Source organism: Schistocerca piceifrons, chromosome 3, assembly GCF_021461385.2.
Source record: "Schistocerca piceifrons isolate TAMUIC-IGC-003096 chromosome 3, iqSchPice1.1, whole genome shotgun sequence".
NCBI classification, from domain to species: Eukaryota; Metazoa; Arthropoda; class Insecta; order Orthoptera; family Acrididae; genus Schistocerca; species Schistocerca piceifrons.
Window position 1 is genome coordinate 700,279,551 of NC_060140.1, and position 19,191 is coordinate 700,298,741.

Consider the following 19,191-nt stretch of genomic DNA (forward strand, 5'->3'; position numbering starts at 1 on the left):
CTTTATATGTGATATCGTCAAAAATGTGTTGCAAATACAGCTAGTAGTAAATAAGTAATAAATTAAAACGTCACGCTTAATGAAATAGTTTTACTGCATGAGCAGCGAAAACATATAGAGCGATAAACTTTTTCTTCGCATCATTGTGTGGGGGTTGTCAAGGAGGGAAAGTTTCATAAAGGTTTAAAATTATGTGGAAAATATGTTGTAAGTCGCTAAGCACTCTCATTCTCAAATGTTGAATGAATAAATTAAGGGAATTCGCGCGTCGTGGACTACACTGGTTTTTCATCCCCACGCTGAGCTCTTTTCGATAAGTAGGTTATTCTCCCCCGATAGCGAGTCTTTCCAGACAGCAAGTGATATGTGTACCAAGTTAGGTTTAGATCGGTTCAGTGGTCTAGAAGGAGATATGGAACGAACATAGGCCTACTTACATAGTTCACTCATACTCCAGTTTTTTAGTAAAATTGGTTCCCTTCCATACTGGGCGGCTGTTACAGCAACCGGCTACAAATTTCTTGAAACAAGATAGTCTCGGTTGGAAAGTCCTTTTTTTTTAATAGGAAATGGCATGTTTCGCCCTTTTGGGGCATTATCAGACTGACGTAGCATTTATGTGGAAAACCATGATTCGTCCATTAATGCTCACTTATGGCATTAAGACGAAATTTTATAAAAGAACCATTGTCCTGTCGTCATAGGACGAACAAAAGCATTACGGAAGATGACAAGCAGGTAACCGCGTTCCGGTGTACACAGCATGGCGCGTGGCGTGCTTACTTCAAGAGAGCTTGCTTCAAGAGATCTTACTTAAAGAGCTCCACTTTTTTAATATTTACTGATTTCTCACAAATAATTCCATTATAGATATTGCAGTGCTTTGAGAGGACACGTCGAGCAAGTGTCAATAATGCCAACGCTGACGACCTTGTTGCAGAGCCTTGAGTCGGACATCGCACGGGCGTCGCTGGCGCGTGCGGCGGCCCGCGCGGTGCGCATGGAGCAGCAGTTCGAGGACGACATCCTGCGGGAGGCGGTGCAGCGGCTGCGGGAGGACCGCGGCGACCGCGAGAAGACGCTGCGCGACGTGCGCCACATCGGCGAGCTGATGCAGCGCGACAAGCGAGCCGTGGACCTGCTCAGCGGGCTGCTGGGCGGCGGCGGCGGCGGCGGCGGCGGCCAGGTATGGCTGACTGGACCTTCCAACTACCTGCCGTCTCCTAGACTGCGCTACAGTCCAGTGCACACACTCACGACACTCCTGCTCGCTTTTGTTATCACTGCGACAGCAGCTCTCCAGTCGGACAAAAAGCTTCATATTTGAAACAATACCGGTCGAATGCGAAAATTATCGTTTATATGGACTTGTAATATAGGTTTTACGTAGGAAGCACACGTAGTGCAATAAACATCGGCAGTAACTAAAAAATTACACCACATTTTTCTTTCTTTAGTTTCGTGAGGACTCTGGGAGGTATGAAATTTTGCATCACAAGACAGTTGTCTTTTAAGAACCAAAAGAATGGCTAATAAACAGCAAAAGACCAAACCTTTTGCAGAAAGGCGTCGAATATGTACTCGACAATGGAAAGTTTTCTTCACTGCACTTCCAGGCAAATCAGTGAATGTGGAACGTAGAAAACTGTTATGGAGTGCAATACGTATGTTATTTAACGTACCAGATGGGCCACTACAACTGTAGTGGAGGGAAAAGCCACACAGTCGTGATAATGAAGTTTTAAAAGCAATAAAACTACTTGCCAACAAAGAAGAAACCATTTCCGCAGTCGCCGCTACAGCTCAGCTACAAACGGCAAGAATCTTTAACACATTCGCTTATGAAGCGAAAGTAATTATATTTACAAAAATATTCGTGCATTAGAAAGTCAAGTGCAAATTATTAGAGTACATAGTACATACAAAATTGTTACATGTCGGGGAAAGTGCCTACTGTAATAAGAAAAGACAACATCAGAAATACACGGTACTCATGGATGAAATACGTGTTTATATTGTCTTGCTTTGAGCGGAGAAAGCTGCAGTTATGTAGCTATTAGAAAGTGTGTCTTCGTGAATAAGTTGTAGTTTGTCACTGAATCAGTGAGATGCGACTGCTTTTTATATTACTTCACGGTCATTCATTTACCTTGACAATTTTCTAACGTTTGGAATTCAAAAACATAACTCTTTTGCTTAACTAAGTTTCTGGAAACGGTTCTCGATTTGTTCCTCAAGACAATCTCTACAAACTTTCTAAGTCCTTGTAACATTTCTGGGACACCCTGTATAAAGTACCCTGTGTGTATGTATGTGTAGCATCCCCTCCCTAAACCTGTGGATCGATTTCAAGCAAATCTGACACAAATACAGAACATTTCACGAATGTTAGCACTGAAGGAGCTAGAACCTCCTAGCTGAAACAAGAAACGCTATTTCAATCCCCTACATGTATGCTGCCCTGCAAAAAAGGCATATTGTGATGTAGTAGTATTGGCCTGATTTGCATGACAGCCTATACTTCAGAGACAAAAAGATGGTTTCTAGCCCCTGACTTGTAGACTGCCCTGTGTGACAGATGTGTGTGGGGGTAGTGCCGACCTGTTTTGCAGGGGCTCCACGTGTGTACTGGCACATCTGAGGAAGGTTCAGGTGGATAGCAGAAGGGAATGGACACAAAAGAGGGGCAGAATGGGAAGTACAGGGGACAGAGGGATGAATGGGATAGAGATGGGGAGGATAAGGATAACGAAGGGAGAAACAGACAGAGGGGATAGAGAGAAGGAGGAGAAGGATAAGGAAGGGAGAAAAGGAGATGGATTGGTGGAGTCGGGCAAGAGAAGATGCGTAGGGAGAGGGGCAGGAGATGTTGAATATGGAGGGTTGGGGAGGAGAGGGTGGGTACTGTGAGAGGAGGGGTTGCAGGAGAAGATAGGGAGATGAGGCAGCAGGAATTGAATAGTGACAGTGAGAGAAAGAGATAGACAGAGAAAAGGGAAGAAGAAGATGAACAAGGAGAGAGGGAGAGGGGGTGATGGACAGAGAGATGGGGGAGGAGGGGGTGGATAGATAGAAAATGGAGTGGTGGTGGTGAGATATGGGTAGGAGGATGAGGTGGAGAGAGAGAAGAGGGGGGAAGAGGTGGATCCAGAGAGGGGGAGGAGGAGACGTGTACTGTATATGTATCGAAAGCGAATGTAGCATAAACCGCAGAGAAAAGGGTAGTAATGAAAGAAAAAAGCGACCGTTTGTGGTGTCGGTGGTAGGTGTACATTAGGTTTTCCCCGGCGTGTTACAGGCTAGCGCTGGCGCAGGGGCCTCGGCGAGTGCGGGAGGCGGCAGCGACTCTGGCAGCATCCTGCAGCTGGTGCCCAGCCTTCTCGGTTCCAGCTCTGGGGTGAGTACCGGCCGCCACAGCTCACCACCCGCAGCCACATACTGAACGAGCAGCAAGGACTCTCTCGCACTCGCCACACTGGTTTGATCCACTTACTGTACTTAATGGCGAGTGGTGCAGAGCGACGCTAGACGTGGGTACCAGCAGCACTGGTTAAAATGGGCTCTGCGTCTCTCTTTCACGAACGTTATCGTCATTTTACAGCCTTACGATATCTTAGCCCTAGTCAAGCTCCAGCTGAATCTTGAAACAAACTCTCTGCATAAGACTTTAAATACAATAACGACATCATGGAAACACCAGAAGCTGCTATTTTCTCTTAAGAGTACATTTTGTATACCTGAATATTATGTGGCAAAAGTGTTAAATGTCAGTATAGCTGCAATTATAATTCCTGACGACAATCTATTTTCACCGTTCTAGGTAAACAGTATATTGACTTTGGTCATATAATGTCCGCTTAAAACTGAACTACGCAAATATAGATTTTTTTCGTGTAGCAGCTCGTAGATTTCCGTGATGTCGCTCCTCAAGTTTCAAAAGCTTTGTAGCATTATCTTAAGAAACGTATTTCGTGTAGCCGTCTGAAGAAGACTGCTTGGGAGGAAATACCAAGTATACATCAAAACTCAGTAACCATTTTCTTACCTGACTCGTTCTTCGTTACAACACAAAAATAGTAAATTGCTTGTTGACAGGCGTGCCATCGCACACGGAATTCTAAAAATAAGGTAGTGTGCTGAAACTGTCTTGGTGTAAATAACTGAAAATCCTACAGAAATGACGTCTTTTGGTAATTGATGGTCTGTTGTCAGACGTTAATCGATTTTAGAAGCATTTGTGCCAATCCGGTACCCAGTGGGTTAGCAGATTCGTTTCGTTTTGTGTACTGAAGGCAGCACTCTGCCAACTTAAGGTCTTTTGAACGCGGTTATTTACACACATCAGAAACTTTCAATGGTAATGAAGACGAAGACATATTGGAGTGTGTAGCCAATAGTTGTGATTAAAACTTTTATTATGTGTCCTTTTCCCACACTCTTAAAAAGAAAAATTATCGGTCTTAATAAGCGACGAGTATATTATGTTATTTTGTTCTTACAGTGATAGCGTGTTACCCCGGATAATTTAGATTCTATTTTGAGCCAACATGACGCTACACGCTACTGTAGCAGGGAATAATAGTAATCTGTAAATGATAATTTCGTATTGGTACCGTTAATTCTTGATACACACATCTGATAAACACGGATATTAAAAGCCTTAGAATCTCAATCAGTGACAACCTGTGATAAAACCTGCATTCATTAATGATACGTTACTACTGAATGGCTACAAATCGATAGGGATGGTCTATAAAAAAATCCGTTTTCTGACTCGTGTTTCAAACCAGAGCGCTGAAGGCGAGGACTAGTAATAACCATTTGGATAGTAATATATCCGTTACTCAGTGATAGATTTCATACTGAAGCACAATACAGTTTCTTTATTCTACGCTCCTTGTAACTGCGCGCAACGTAACTGCATCCTTCGACCTTCAAGAACGCAACCTATCCATTCCCTGGCCAACACATCAGGGGAGCAATACTTGTTTCGACGAGTATGAAAATTGAGTACCGCCACAACGTATTAGCTGGAGAACTGAGTCCGTGAGGAATATTCTCCTATGTGTCAGAAAACGATCACGTGAGTACAGACTTGCTTTCTTCTGTTTGTAAGGTAATGGTGCAACACGCAAATGTGTGGAGGTTGAAAATGTCAAAGGTTAGCAAAGTCTTCTACACTCGCCTTCTGAGGATATTTGTCAGCAGAGAAAACGTGGTAACTCAAGAACTGCTATGCTGTACAGCGTGCGCTAACACTGAAGCCGTGCTTTGGATTCACCACTCATAGTTCCGTTGGAGATCTACTGTACATATAAGCTGTACATATCTTTCGACGGCAAGAAACGCTAACAAAATTTTCTTTTCTGATATTTGCTTTGTCTATATAAGATTTCCTTTCGACGATCTGCTAAAATCTGTACAGTATTTCGCATAGGAAAGTGTAGATATCGTCGTGCGTTAGTCTGTACAGTGCTAACGAAACGCTTTGCTTAATTTAATAATACTTAGCTGTAGTAATTACTGTAGTTTTCAATATGCTTATTCTGTATCATACTATTATTCATAGAAAGTACTTGCCGATTTATAAATGGTGATTTTAGATATGTCTGCTTCCGTATCCATAATCGCAGTGGTACCATATTTTCTTCTATTACTGTCTGTATAATTTTTAAAATGTAGTTATATTTTCAGTAAAAAAATCTATCTATTGCTAATTTACACATAGTGGAATCAAAGTGGTATGAAGTTTTCTTCTAGTACTGTCTGTATATTGTGTACAATTGTAGATGTATTAACATATCATAAACGAATGGCTTTCTGTTGCTTGTTTGTATTTATTGGTGAAAGAGCAGTACATATAGTTGCTCTTCCTTGTAAATAATAAGCGGAGTAGTGCCTGCTCTGACAGACGCCACTGACGAAATTTTAAAGTAGGTTGGTTTATACAGAAAAGTTTCTGGAGACTGCTCTGTTCCAGCCCCGTTCACGCATCGGCAGTGTGTCTTCCCCTGCTCACTTCTCTTCCGCGTTCGTTATGTTACCTCCTCCTAGCGCCGTGCAGAAGTATATGAATTAAATAACGAGAGGAATTATATTTCTGTAATTCGTAGAACATGACATCCATCCTTTCAGACTCCCGTATCGAAGAAGGAAGAGAAGAGAAAGAGAAAATTGTTCTTTGGTTGCAGTTTTCGGTTTATAGCAGGATAAATATGTCTGGCTGCGATGTCATTACATATTGAACACTTGCGCAGGTGGGAAAGAACTGGGAATTGACTTGGACGTCATAGTGTTCAGGGCAACAACTTTTTCGTTCTTTATGAACATGGTGCTAGATTATGCAAATATAACCAATCCATTGTGTTCTCAGCCACTGTAACCGTTGTAGTGGCTGATCAAAGTATCATTTGACAGAGAGTCACCCTAGAGCAGAGGTGCACCGTGTTGTTGCCAAACAGTTTATTTTGCAGTTGAGAAAAGAGCCATACTTTTAGAACACGAAAATAAAATAATGCCAGCCACTCGTGCTTCAACGAGGAAGAACAGCCCATGCATTTGTTCCTGTAAAATGACGTAATGATGAAATAAGTAGATTACTTTTTAGCAGTCTCGTGCGCATTGTAATATTTCGTGAATATTTTATGATCTTTAGATTTCAAGCGCAGTCTGAAGAAAATATTACTAGCATCCATACAATTAAACTGGCGGAGTTATTGATTGCTAAGAAAATATTTAATAGTGCATGTAAAAATGTCCCAGAGAAAATGGATCCGCAAACAAGCCGCTTGTGAAATAACTGCGTATACACGGTGACAAGCCGCCACTGATTTCGGTATGAAATATTTTCCTAGTTACTACAAATCTATTTGGCCTACCTCAAATAAGAAATACTGTGTGACCCAAAAGCCCGTTGGCATTTGAAAATTCAATTTTTCACGGAATATCGTAGGTAGAGAGGTAAGAATTGACACACATGCTTGAAATGACATTGGGTTTTATTGAAACTAACAAAAAGTGAACAAAACGGTCCACAGACGGCGCTTCATATGATGCAAAAACAGTAATCAGCAGAAGAATCGATTTTTAGAAAAGACGATATTCTTTATAACAAATGCTTCACATGTTGGGTGTCATTCATCACCAGTACCTGTTAGTCGATGGACAATATTGTGAACGACACGGCACAGCAAGTTAGTAGGTACGGTGAGAAATGGCCGTCAGATATTGTCTTTTAGCATCCCTAATGATGTCAGATGATCACGGTAGACTTGCAACTTCAGCTAACCCCACAACCAATTACCGTATAAACAAACGATAGCTTCGAGCTTCGTGATCGTTTTCTTCACAGCGACACCTGTCACAGGACCTTTATCCCTTCGAATATAATTCTTACGGTGATAGAATTTTAAAGCTGCGATAGAGACTTCTCCATTCTACTAGTACATCTTTACTAAGAATACCTTTTCTGGTAAAGTCAGTATGCTGCTACTGCTGGGCATGTGACTCCCTCTCTCTTTGTGTGTGTGAAATCTTATGGGACTTAATTGCCAAGGTCATCAGTCCCTAAGCATACACACTACTCAACCTAAATCATCCTAAGGACAAAGACACACACACACACACACACACACACACACACACACACACACACACACCCATGCCCGAGGGCGGACTCGAACCTCCGCTGGGACCAGCCGCACAGTCCATGACTGCAGCGCCCAGACCGCTCGACTAATCCCGCGCGGCCCCTCTCTCATTACAGCTCATTTTATACACGATTCTCATGCTGCTTCGCTGGCCAGAGAGGAAAAGTAAGAGAACTGAGATCAGATGAGCTTGAAGGCCAAGGAGCAGATCATACTCGACCATATTGGCGCGTTAAGTATAGTCGTACGTCAGCAGAAAAATGTGGCGGTGCCTCATTAAGCGTCTATCATATACCTCAATCATCCTCCATGGGCGTAGCTCGAGCGCATTTGATGGGAAGTTAACCGAAAATTTTATCTTTCAGGTACGTTTGTACTAACTATTGGGGGCATGCCAAAGTTTTAGTTTGAGGGCGTTGCTGCAGCACCTGTGCAAACTAATGTGACTCTGTTATGGGTATAAGCACCGACATGTAGGAAAGGGATTAGCGAGGCATTCGTGTCTTTCCGACGAGCATGCACTAAATGCGGGAACGTAAACTATGGCGACGTTATTACCAAATGCTTGCAAACAGGACGAGCGTGCTGTTATTCTTTTCTCGGATGCCAAAGGGCAAACACCGTTTGACATCCATCGGAGAATGAATACTATATGTGGGACAGCAAGTCTGTCGAAAACCACCTCTGTGGAACGATGCGCCAAATTCCCTGCTGGTCCCGATTGGACACAAGACGCTGGTCGGTCTGGGAGGTTAGCAGAAGTTGCGCCAGCTCAAGTGGAAGACACTGGAGCACCCGCCCTAGAGTCTGTACATGCGCTTGTCAGACCTTCGGGCCCAAAAAACGGTCTTGAAGTGTCCGTTTTATCAAACCCTGTGCGTCAGTGCGATGATAGCATCATTGCTCATGGAGATCTCGCCTGATTGGCATACCAATTCTGAACTGTACGGCCTTCGAAGGGAAATTTTTTGTTCGGCCCATATACGGAAATATTTCATGCTGAAGTCAGTGGTAGTTTGTAACCATTACACATTCGTAGTTGTCACACAGACAGCTCGCTTGTGTACCCACGCGTACTGGAAGATTTTGCCTTGCGTCATCGTATACGACCTGCCGTGTCAACAATACGAGATAGTTATTCGTTTTCAAACAGGTGGTAGTCGTATTCACCACTATAGTGCCGTCCATCTGGTACAAATATTTAATTCGGATCACCGATTTCACAATTGTTACCGATTTCGAGAGCACGAGTATCAGAGCAAAGGCATAAGAAACTGTGAAAAAGATTTCAGCTGCCCTAATCCGTTGGGTGACGGGGTTGGAATGGAACAGAGCTAAGCGTGTAGAGTAGAGATAGAGCTGTGTTGAATTGTGACGACGTTTCGTCCCGGTGGCGTCTTCAGGGCAGGCAAGCAGAAGGCTGGCAGACGTAGAGCGGGCGGCCTGTAGCTTGTGTGCTGTGCCTGGCCAGGACTCGGCGGACGGCGGCGGCGGCAGCGGCAGTGGTTCCATCCTCCAGCTGCTGCCCAGCCTTCTCGGCTCCAGCTCAGGGGTAACTATCCTCAGCACACACGAAACTTACGTTACTACATCACAGGCTATAGACGTCAGAGACCAGCCAAAGAGTGAATGCCGTGCTTCGTTATTCTAGGTCTCAGGTCGAAACTGATTTCAGGCAGCTTTAAGACTTACATTGTTACTGATTTGTGGAGATTTAGATGAAGGGACAGATCTAAAGACAACGGTAAATAGCGTCCATGGTAGAGGAGGAAGAAGTAGAGGGTGTAAGCAGGTGGGGAATACAGAGGTTGGAATATGTGCAACAAACAATTGGGAAAGAAATATCGTGAAGTCTGAAGGTGTACAAAATATGAAGGAGCAAGCACCGTACAAGGGGTCATCACATCCGTATTTGACGATATTTTTTCATAATGCTTTGACAACTTTCAGTTGGTTTTAAGATAGGTATTGATGCTACTGACGCAGTCAGCCGTTGTACTGCTCAGCAGACGACAGTAGTCGTCTGTAGTGATGACACATATGTGCTTTCAGGCAATGCTAAGATTCCCGAATGACATTTCAGTCTGCAGCGAAAATGAGGAACCAATAGAAAGGAATGCCTCATAGAATAAGGAGGGAATATTGATTAACACTTAGTCAAAGGAAGACATGGGTAATGAGGTGTTGCAGAAATGAGTTACCGATATTCTTATTATAAAAAATGGAGGCTGTGTAGTAGATGGAGTAAGAGAATTATGCTACCTTGGGAGCAAAATAATCCATGATGGGCAAAACACGGTGGATATAAGAAATAGGCTGGCAGAAGCAAAGAGAGAAATGCTCGCTGAAAGTAATCTACTAGTGTAAATTGAGAGAGAATTTTTGGAGAACGTGCATTGGTAGTACAAAACTGCTGGAAGAAAAGCATGGACCATAGGGAAACCAGAAAAGCAGAGAATGCACGCATTTGGGATCTGGTGTTACAGAATATTGCTGAAACTCAAGTGACTTTATATGAAAACAAATGAGGTGGTTTAATGCAAAATCGACAGGGAAAGGGATCTGTGGAAAACGTGAAGGAATACGATAATATGACCTGTCTTACAGCATCAGGTATAATTACACGTCCGTCTCTATTTCGCTTATGTATGAATATAGGTGGGGAAAATCAGCTGGTAAATAATCTTTGAAATTCATGGTGGAAACCTTCAGCTGTCTTTTATTTTGCACAGTGCTACTAGATTCGGCTACAGACTATTCTCAAGCTTAAGACGCATAAATGGCAGGAATATTATACCATGGTGTAAACGGTTACAAGTTGCTGTTGCAGACTAACCATAGTCAATAAAAATGTTAGCAATATAATAATTGTACAGAGCAGTTGTCACCAGAAGGTTTATTATCATCGAAAGTCAACAACTACTATTGACTTTCGATATGAATAAGCCCTCTGATGACAACTTCTCGGTACAATGTTGTTATGCTTCTGATAATTTTATAGACTATGGTTGGGTTTCAGCAGCAACTTGTAATCGTTTACATCATGATATAACATTCCTGTCATTTGTGCTGCTAAACTTTAGAACGGTCTGTGAGTGAAACTAGTAGCACTGCGCAAAAGAAAAGGCTGTTGAACGTTTTGGCCATGAATTTCAATGCTCATACGGGCTGTGTCAAAGTCTTTTCATCAAAGATGTAAAGATGGTAGATCACATCAAGGGGAACAACTTTTGCTGATACTTCCTGGTGACATTAGCCGCCTCTTATTATTGGTTATGCCCCTGAGACTAGGCAGGGCCTAGGAACTCTGCAGCATACATATGCAATTTTTGTTGCCTATAATTCAGTCATATACTCCGTGTGAAAATTAATTTGTGGTCTAAGCTTTAGTAATGGGGACTGGCTATGGGATTTCAGGGGTCTTGATGGATTGGTTCAAATGATAAGTGTAAACCGTTTAAACACAGGAATTCGGATCAATTTGTGTTTTTTGCTCAATTATTCAGTCCCTGACACAAATTTTGCGGTCTTTTTATGGGTCCGGAACTTTGACTAAATAAAAAAACCTTTTAAGTGTTTTCCTTACACCATTTATAGCTTAGTGCTAATAACATCTAATAATCCCTGATACACATGCGCCAAAAGTTGTCTTAACGTACATAAGACTAGAGCCTTAACTATGACACGAAACCTATTCGAAAAATATTATCATATATCTATTCTGCTAGCTTCCTGGCCCTCTGTGGTACACATTCATTGGATTATGTGTTTTTCTTCCGGTCTTTATCCTTGTTCAGTATTGTTTCATTCTCCACCTTTCAAACATCTTCACTATTCTGTCTGTTTTCATCCTCGCTGACATTCTGTTCAGGAAACGTATGTCTCTCAAAATGTATTGCTTGAATATTCAAAAATGGTTCAAATGGCTCTGAGCACTATGGGACTTAACAGCTGTGGTCATCAGCCACTACAACTTAGAACTACTTAAACCTAACTAACCTAAGGACCCTTAGGCAGGATTCTAACCTGTGACCGTAGCGGTAGCACGTTTCCAGACTGAAGCGCCTAGAACCACTCGGCTACCCCGTCGGCGCCTGAATATTACTATGGTGCAAATCTTTTCGTAGTGTTCCCATTCCTTCGTGATCTTTTTGTACCTTATGGTGTAGAGTGTTTTCAATTTCACAAGAAACTATCTCCCCTACGTCTACTACTACAAATCTGCATCGCAAGACACAGTACCGCATATGGTGGGGATGACCTTGTAACACTACCACTCATTTCCTTTCCTGTTATGCTCGCAGATGGAGCAAGGGAAGAACGATTGTGTATACAACTTCGTACGAACCCCAATTTTTTAAATCTTATCTCTGTGGTCATTATGCGAAATGTACGTTGGCGGCCGTAAAATGGTTCTGCAGTCAGCCTCAAATTCCGTTATCTAAATTTTCTCAGTAGGGTTTCGCGTGCTGACTGAAAGAGCCGGCAACAAATATACGTAGTAGTACGCCTCTGAATTGCTTCGATGTCTTCCTTTACTCAAACCTGGTGTAGATCCCACACTCTCGAGCAGTAGTCAAGAATGGGTCGCACTACTGTTCTACGAGCAGTCTCATTTACTTATCTGCTAAACTTCCCTAAAATTCTCCCAATAAACTGAAGTCGGCTGTTCAGCTTCCCTGCTACCTTCCTTCGGTGCTAGTTACATTTCATACTGCTTTTCAGTATTTTGCCTAGATGCTTAATTGACATGACTGTGTCAAACAGCACACTGCAAATGCTGTATCCAAACGTTACAGGTTTGTTTTTTATACTCATCTTCCTTAACTTACATTTTTCTACGTTTAGTTCAAACTGGCATTCCTCACACCAACAATAAATTCTGTCCAAGTCATCTTGTATCCTCCTACAGTCGCTTAACGATGACACCTTATCTGTTCTATGGAGGTCTCCGAAATTCTTTCTATCTGGGTATGCAGTTCCTGGTTAGTATATGTTCATTCGAACTTTCTCCTGTTATTCACTGCTCCTATAACTTCTGAGTATTTTTTGCTTAAGTTATAACTTGTAAATCAATCCTGTTCCTGTAAATTTCATAATTTCTCCCGTGTCTTCTCAGGTTGCATCACTGTCTGGTATGTCTTAATTTTGCTTCTTGAAAAGATTCTTCTTGTAGTATGTAGAACTTGTGAGTGTATGTGCAAAGTTCATATTCTTAATTGATGTTCCCATGGTCACTTTTCCAGCAGAGCAGTTTCTGTTCCTTCTCTTATGTATTCAAATCTCTTTATCTTACGGTTCTTTTTTATCCATCTAATGTGAGACAACTAGGAGCCGTATTGATGTCGGTCATGTCATATCGGCGGAAGTTGCCTATTTCTGAAGCTGGGTGCGTTAATTCGTCACGACTAACGTCCAATTTAGAAAGTGCACGTTGAAAAAGCAATTTTGTATTTCAGGACACTGAGTATGCTTCAGGACTGAAGGAACACGTATGGGAAACACTTAAGAGCTTTAATGAGGTTGCAGAGAAGGACCCTTATGAATAGGAAACTCGCAAATAACGACAGATTTTGCGAATTTCTGCTTATTTGTTGACAATATTAAATCACAATGAAAGTGGGAATGGTTCTTCAACCTAGCTGGAAGGTGAAGTGTGATACTTCATCCTGAAAAAGGCTGTTACGTTTGGAACCAGGACTTCGTGATCACTCTTCAAAATCAAACCATCTGGGTTGATAGTACCCACTCTGACTCACTCTGTACTAGTACGTGAAGGATGCCACACAAGTAGGGACCAAGGCAATCACTGTTCTGTGTGTTTCCCTCGTTGTGACACGAGCGACACCTCACAGCTGATGTCAGCAACCCCTATTCCCAGAGCGGGGGCGACGACGCGTCCGGCGGCGGCGGCGGCGGCAGCGACAGTGGATCCATCCTGCAGCTACTTCCGGGCCTACTGGGCGCCAGCTCCGGGGTAACTAACTGCTAGCTAGCGCTTTCGCTGCTCTTAGTGTACAGTGTAAGGTAACTGCGCTACTACCTGTACTGTATCAGTAGAGTCGGCTACTAACCCCACTAATCCCCAGGGAGACAGTAAAGCAGGCGGCAGGGACGGCGGCGGCGGCAGCGGCAGCGACAGCGGGAGTATCTTGCAGCTCGTCGTCGGTCTCTTCGGCGCCAGTTCAGCGGTAAGCTCGAGCCACACAGTTACAGAGCAGTACGAGGGCTACCCAAAATTTACGAGAATTTGAACATTCTTTCTGTCTTTCTTTCTTCCATTTGCTATTGCCTTTATCCCGCATTGTGGGCAGATTTGGCAGGGTTAATTACGGAATTGGCATGGTTAATTTTAAGGGGTGGCCGGATGCCCTTCCTGCCGCCCCCCCCCCCATACCCCCAGGATGGAAGGAGTGTACCTGAGCTGTCTGCGTCAAGTGTAAATCGTGAAATAGTGTGGATGTGTTTCAAATGTCTGCGAGTCGTGTAACTGAGGTAGGACGTGGGGACCAGCCCGTCATTCACCTAGTCGGATGTGGAAAACCGCCGAAAAACCACATCCACGATGGCCGGCACATCGACCGTCGCATTAATCCGCCGTGCGGATTCGATCCGGGGACGGCGCGCCTACCCGAGTCCAGGAAGCAGCGCGTGTGAACTCTTGGCTACTCTGGCGGGTGACGAGAATTTGAAAATTGCGCCCAAACAATTAGCTGTGCAAGCTCCCGCCTCTGGGCACCTCTAGCTGTTTCTTTCAGCAACCAGCCTGGCACTTATCGGCATTGTGAATGCATCGTTGCTGACACTGTGGCTGATTTTTTTACACCGTATTCTAAAGTGTCTACGAATTTAGAAATTGCTGACTTGAAGGAAGAAAGGATCTGCATTAAGTTTTGTTTTAAGCTCAGCAAAACTGCATCTGAGAACCAACGCATGCTAAGTGAAGCTTTTGGTGAGCAACATTTGTGTGGCTTAAGTGATTTAAAGATAGCTATGGAGCATGGCAAACATTGGGGCTGACTGTCATCATGCACAGCTCCGGAAACGATCGCGAAAAAGCCATAAGAACACTAGGCAGAAAATCCACGATGTTTGAGAAATCACTGAAATTTCGTATGGGCCACGTTAACAGGTTGTAGCGAAATTTCAGTAGAGTTCTTTCGGGTTGAAGTCTACACTGTACTGCAAACAAAGGTGCGAGATGATCAAAATTTCCTTTCGGGGTCGTAACTGCCAATGAATTATGAGAGCACGGTTATGATCGTGTAACAATGTAGTAACTTCCGCAGTGGCCACAGAAAACGCTCCACTTTCACAGCAACATCAAGTAAAATGAAAGGACCAAGATAGTTGGTCATTTTTCAGATTTTTTCGTCATTGCTGATAGTGTGCTTTCGGGTGTACGGCCATTTAGTGCACAATATTTCGGAGACCGATCAAGTCTTCTTCTTCAGTTACTTTGCTGTTATGTGAATTCTCTGCCTGGACTCGACGTTGGTTCGATTCCAGGCAGCGACTATAGATAACAGCAAAGTTAGCAGCACCTGAAGACGACAACTCAGTCGGTCTTTGAAATACTGTGCACGACAGGGTGAAAACAACTCGGCTATATAGCCGGAAATATATCATTATAAGGCTGATACAGGGTGTCCCAGAAGGAATGGTCAGTATTCAAGGATAGGACAAGAACAACCAAAGCAAAAACGTCTAGTAAATAGAGGAACTAAAATGCTTACGTCAAGAGCTATGAGCGCATCTGAATCTTAGACACTGTGAAACAAATCTCTTCTAGTGCAAGCTTTTTGCTTTTCACATTTTGTGAGGTGGTAGTATGGACCAAAACAAGAAAAAATTATCTAGTTAACATGGACTCTAAAATTTGTACCTTAAGAGGTATGAGCACTTGTGTAGCAGAAGAGGTGTTTCACAGCAGCGAAGATGAACAAGTGCGCAGAGGTCTTAAGGTATCCATTTTAGAGACCACATTTACTCGACCATTTTGCTTCGAATGAACGACCCTGTCATACTGCAGTAGTTGTTGGCTGCTGTGGATGAAGGCGTGAATACTAATGAAGGCTAATTTGAAGACAAGTGGCAAAAATGTACAGACGATTTATCGGTTTCCCTGCAAGTGGTGAAGTTTGTCTTCACATACCTGTCGGCTGCTGTCCCGACCGTGGCTGGTACCAATTTCTCTTCTAGCGACGGTTCAGTTTCTGGTTAATTAACGTGATAGATAGGACAACAGAGGGAAGCTACGCACAAGAGAAAATGTGTCTCTTCTGGTAAAATGTAATATATTGTTCTTCAAATAACACATAAGGAAATGTCGAGGCCACCTGATACCCAAGCGTACCCATAAGTTCATGAAGGCCAGGTTCTATTGCTTCTTGCTGCAGGACAAGCAAGTCGTATGGAAGTCACTGAATTAAAACGGTCCAGTCCTTGAATTAAGAGAGCGCAAGGGGAGCAAACATGGGGAACTTTTTTACTGGTATGAATGGTAACGAAAGCCCGGGAAGGGCACTTCAAAGAAGTATTCCGGTATCACCTTAAGTAGCGCCCGATCTGAATGATCAGCAGTATAACTACGAACGCTACTGAACGTAAACTCGTAAATCAACTTAACTATGTGCAACCTCGTGATCGGAAAGGTCAGTGGTGGCAAACGCTGCTCAAAGCATTCTCACCGACGCTAAGATGGAGTCTGGTCCCGAACTTACGACTAAGATCATCTCGTCAACTGGCCGATCATGCCGCTTTCGCCACTTTTGTGGCCGATAGCCCTCGACACAGTAAGCTTCCGCCGTACTGCCAGCCTAACCAGCGCAGTAGTTACCGTTAGCTGCTCTGTGCAGCGATCAGAGCCCGCGGCCCTGGGGAATGGGAATGCCGAAGATGTGGCGACTTCCGCGAAAGAGGTGGGCGCTATGGTGTGCTTCCGTGGCAAGTAGCCGTGGACTAAATGTGAAACTAATGGCTGGATAACCTCTGCAAGTATTCGCCAACTTTCATTATTGCAGAATTAGTTGAATTAGGACCCAGAAAATTCGTCCACCCCCAAGAGCCCATAGTCCGCTGGTTAGGCAAGCCACTGGAGACCTGAAATGGTCGCGAAAAATGAGTCTGATGGCCAAGATTAATTACGATTACTTTTGAAATAACAATTTAATCAACTCGAGATATAATTTTGCGAATAACCCGAATCTGATGTTAAAAGTATTAATTTAAATTAGTTAGTGCACCCTCCCCTTGTCACTAAGTGCTGTGGTCAGTCCATGAAACGTCTGCGCTCTATAATATCTCATTACTTCTGGAACACCCCGTGTACGCCTCGCTCATTCTTAGGGAATTCCTGGCAAAAGTCCACATGACAACTCTCTCCCTTCCATCCAACTCACCTGGTTCAGCCCCTTGCGATTTCCTCCTCTTCCGTGAAATACAAACTGGTGTTCGAAAGGTGGTGTTACGACTTCGCAGATGAGCTTCGAGCGGAACCGCTACTAATTTTCAACGCGATTAGCCTGCAGACATGCAGCACTGCATCTCGCTGGAAGAGCTGCGTACAATTGCGAAAGGGCTGCTTTGAAGGTGACAAATAAAATTGAGCTGTAGGGTAAGTTTTCTGATTTACTGGAATGTGCTCGCAAATTTTGGGTAGTACCTCGAAGGCAAGATGGGCTGAAGCTATATACATCTTCTCTCTCTCGTCCTGCGTCGTAGGATCCTGAGAAGGCGTCTGCGAAGGGCGCCCTAGTGGGAAGCCTGCTCCGCGTTGTCTTTGCGGTACTCGGTATTCTATCTGGACCGCAGGTAAGGTGTTTACTTCTACACACGGCTAACTTACTGCTGCCGTAAAGCAGATGTTTGTTACTGTTTAGAAATTTCGTGCGTCCACTAGGCAGACAAGAAACCGGAGGGCGATGGTGGCGGCAGCGACAGCGGTGGCATTCTCCAGCTCCTCCCTGGACTGCTGGGCTCCAGTTCTGGGGTAAACAACTCTCGCCTTCATACACCGAGATCTTGGTACAGATTGAACACATCACTATATGTAATTGCTTTCTTCTCAGGACGGACGACAGGATGCCGGAGGAGGAGGAAGTGACAGTGGAAGCATTCTGCAGCTCCTCCCGGGACTGATCGGAGGTCTGTCTGGGGTAAATGTTTTCCTAGCTGGGTGACACCGCCCCGGCGGCTTATTTGTGGTATTTTCTAGTAATCTCGCAGGACAAAATATCAGTCATGTCGTTGCCAGAGCACGTGAGTCGCTCTGGAGCGCTGTAGGGCTCCTAGATGGTGTACAGTTGGTACGAGCCGGTCATGTGAACTTCCACCAAAGCTACAATTGCTTCTTTTTTATGCATCGACATTCACGCCCCGGTCTCAAATACTGCTGTATGATAAATGTTCTTAAACTGCATTATAACACTATATTTTTTGAGGCTGTGGCGCAAGCTCGTGACCCAGCTGTCGGTCTGACTCCAGGTAGGATGTAGCCCTTCTTTCTGCGGCGGCGGCGGCACTACAAGGAGGAGGGGCGACTGAATCCAGTGCCCCGGGCGCCCTTTATCGCCTCAGATTGACATCTTGATCAATAGACCTGCGACGGCCCTGGAGGGAATGGAGCGAGTAAAAGTCCCAACCCCCACCTGGGACTGAATCCTGGGCTTCAAGGGTCAGAGTCTACTGTTCCACCCACTAAAGCACCACGGCCACTGTAAGAACTTTATACCGCTATTATTTTACAACATACTAAACGATTAAGCTCTACACGGCATAAAGCGTAGTTTGGGCTACAAGACTACGTAATCTCAAACAAATAGTTTTCTTTCGTGATAGGAATAGGACAGCAGTGATGCGTTTGACAGTTATGAAACTGTCAAGAAGGAGTAATAATTGTAAACTATACTACCCAATTGCCGACCTCGGTGGCCGTGCGGTTCTACGCACTTCAGTCCGGAACCGCGTGACTGCTACGGTCGCAGGTTCGAATCCTGCCTCGGGCCTGGAGGGTTGCCCGCTACTCAGATTGACACCTTGATCAATAGACCTGCGACGGCCCTGGAGGGAATGGAGCGAGTAAAAGTCCCAACCCCCACCTGGGACTGAATCCTGGGCTTCAAGAGTCAAAGACTACTGTTCCACCCACTAAAGCACCACGGCCACTGTAAGAGCTTTATACCGCTATTATTTTACAACATACTAAACGATTAAGCTCTACACGGCATAAAGCGTAGTTTTGGCTACAAGACTACGTAATCTCAAACAAATAGTTTTCTTTCGTGATAGGAATAGGACAGCAGTGATGCGTTTGACAGTTATGAAACTGTCAAGAAGGAGTAATAATTGTAAACTATACTACCCAATTGCCGGCCTCGGTGGCCGTGCGGTTGTACGCACTTCAGTTCGGAACCGCGTGACTGCTACGGTTGCAGGTTCGAATCCTGCCTCGGTCATGGATGTATGTGATGTCCTTAGGTTAGTTAGGTTGAAGTAGTTCTAAGTTCTAGGGGACTGATGACCTCAGATGTTGAGTCCCATA

General features: G+C 44.1%; 1 protein-coding gene across 1 annotated transcript in view; it reads left to right on the forward strand.

Annotated features, from left to right (window-relative positions):
* LOC124788977 (loricrin-like) overlaps positions 1–19,191 on the forward strand; it is a 127,740-nt gene that overhangs the window by 68,610 nt on the left and 39,939 nt on the right. Inside the window, exons 3-6 of the mRNA XM_047256266.1 lie at positions 941–1,186; positions 3,299–3,397; positions 9,121–9,201; positions 13,531–13,626. Coding sequence (XP_047112222.1) covers positions 941–1,186; positions 3,299–3,397; positions 9,121–9,201; positions 13,531–13,626 — 522 coding nt within the window. The remainder of the gene's footprint in view (positions 1–940; positions 1,187–3,298; positions 3,398–9,120; positions 9,202–13,530; positions 13,627–19,191) is intronic.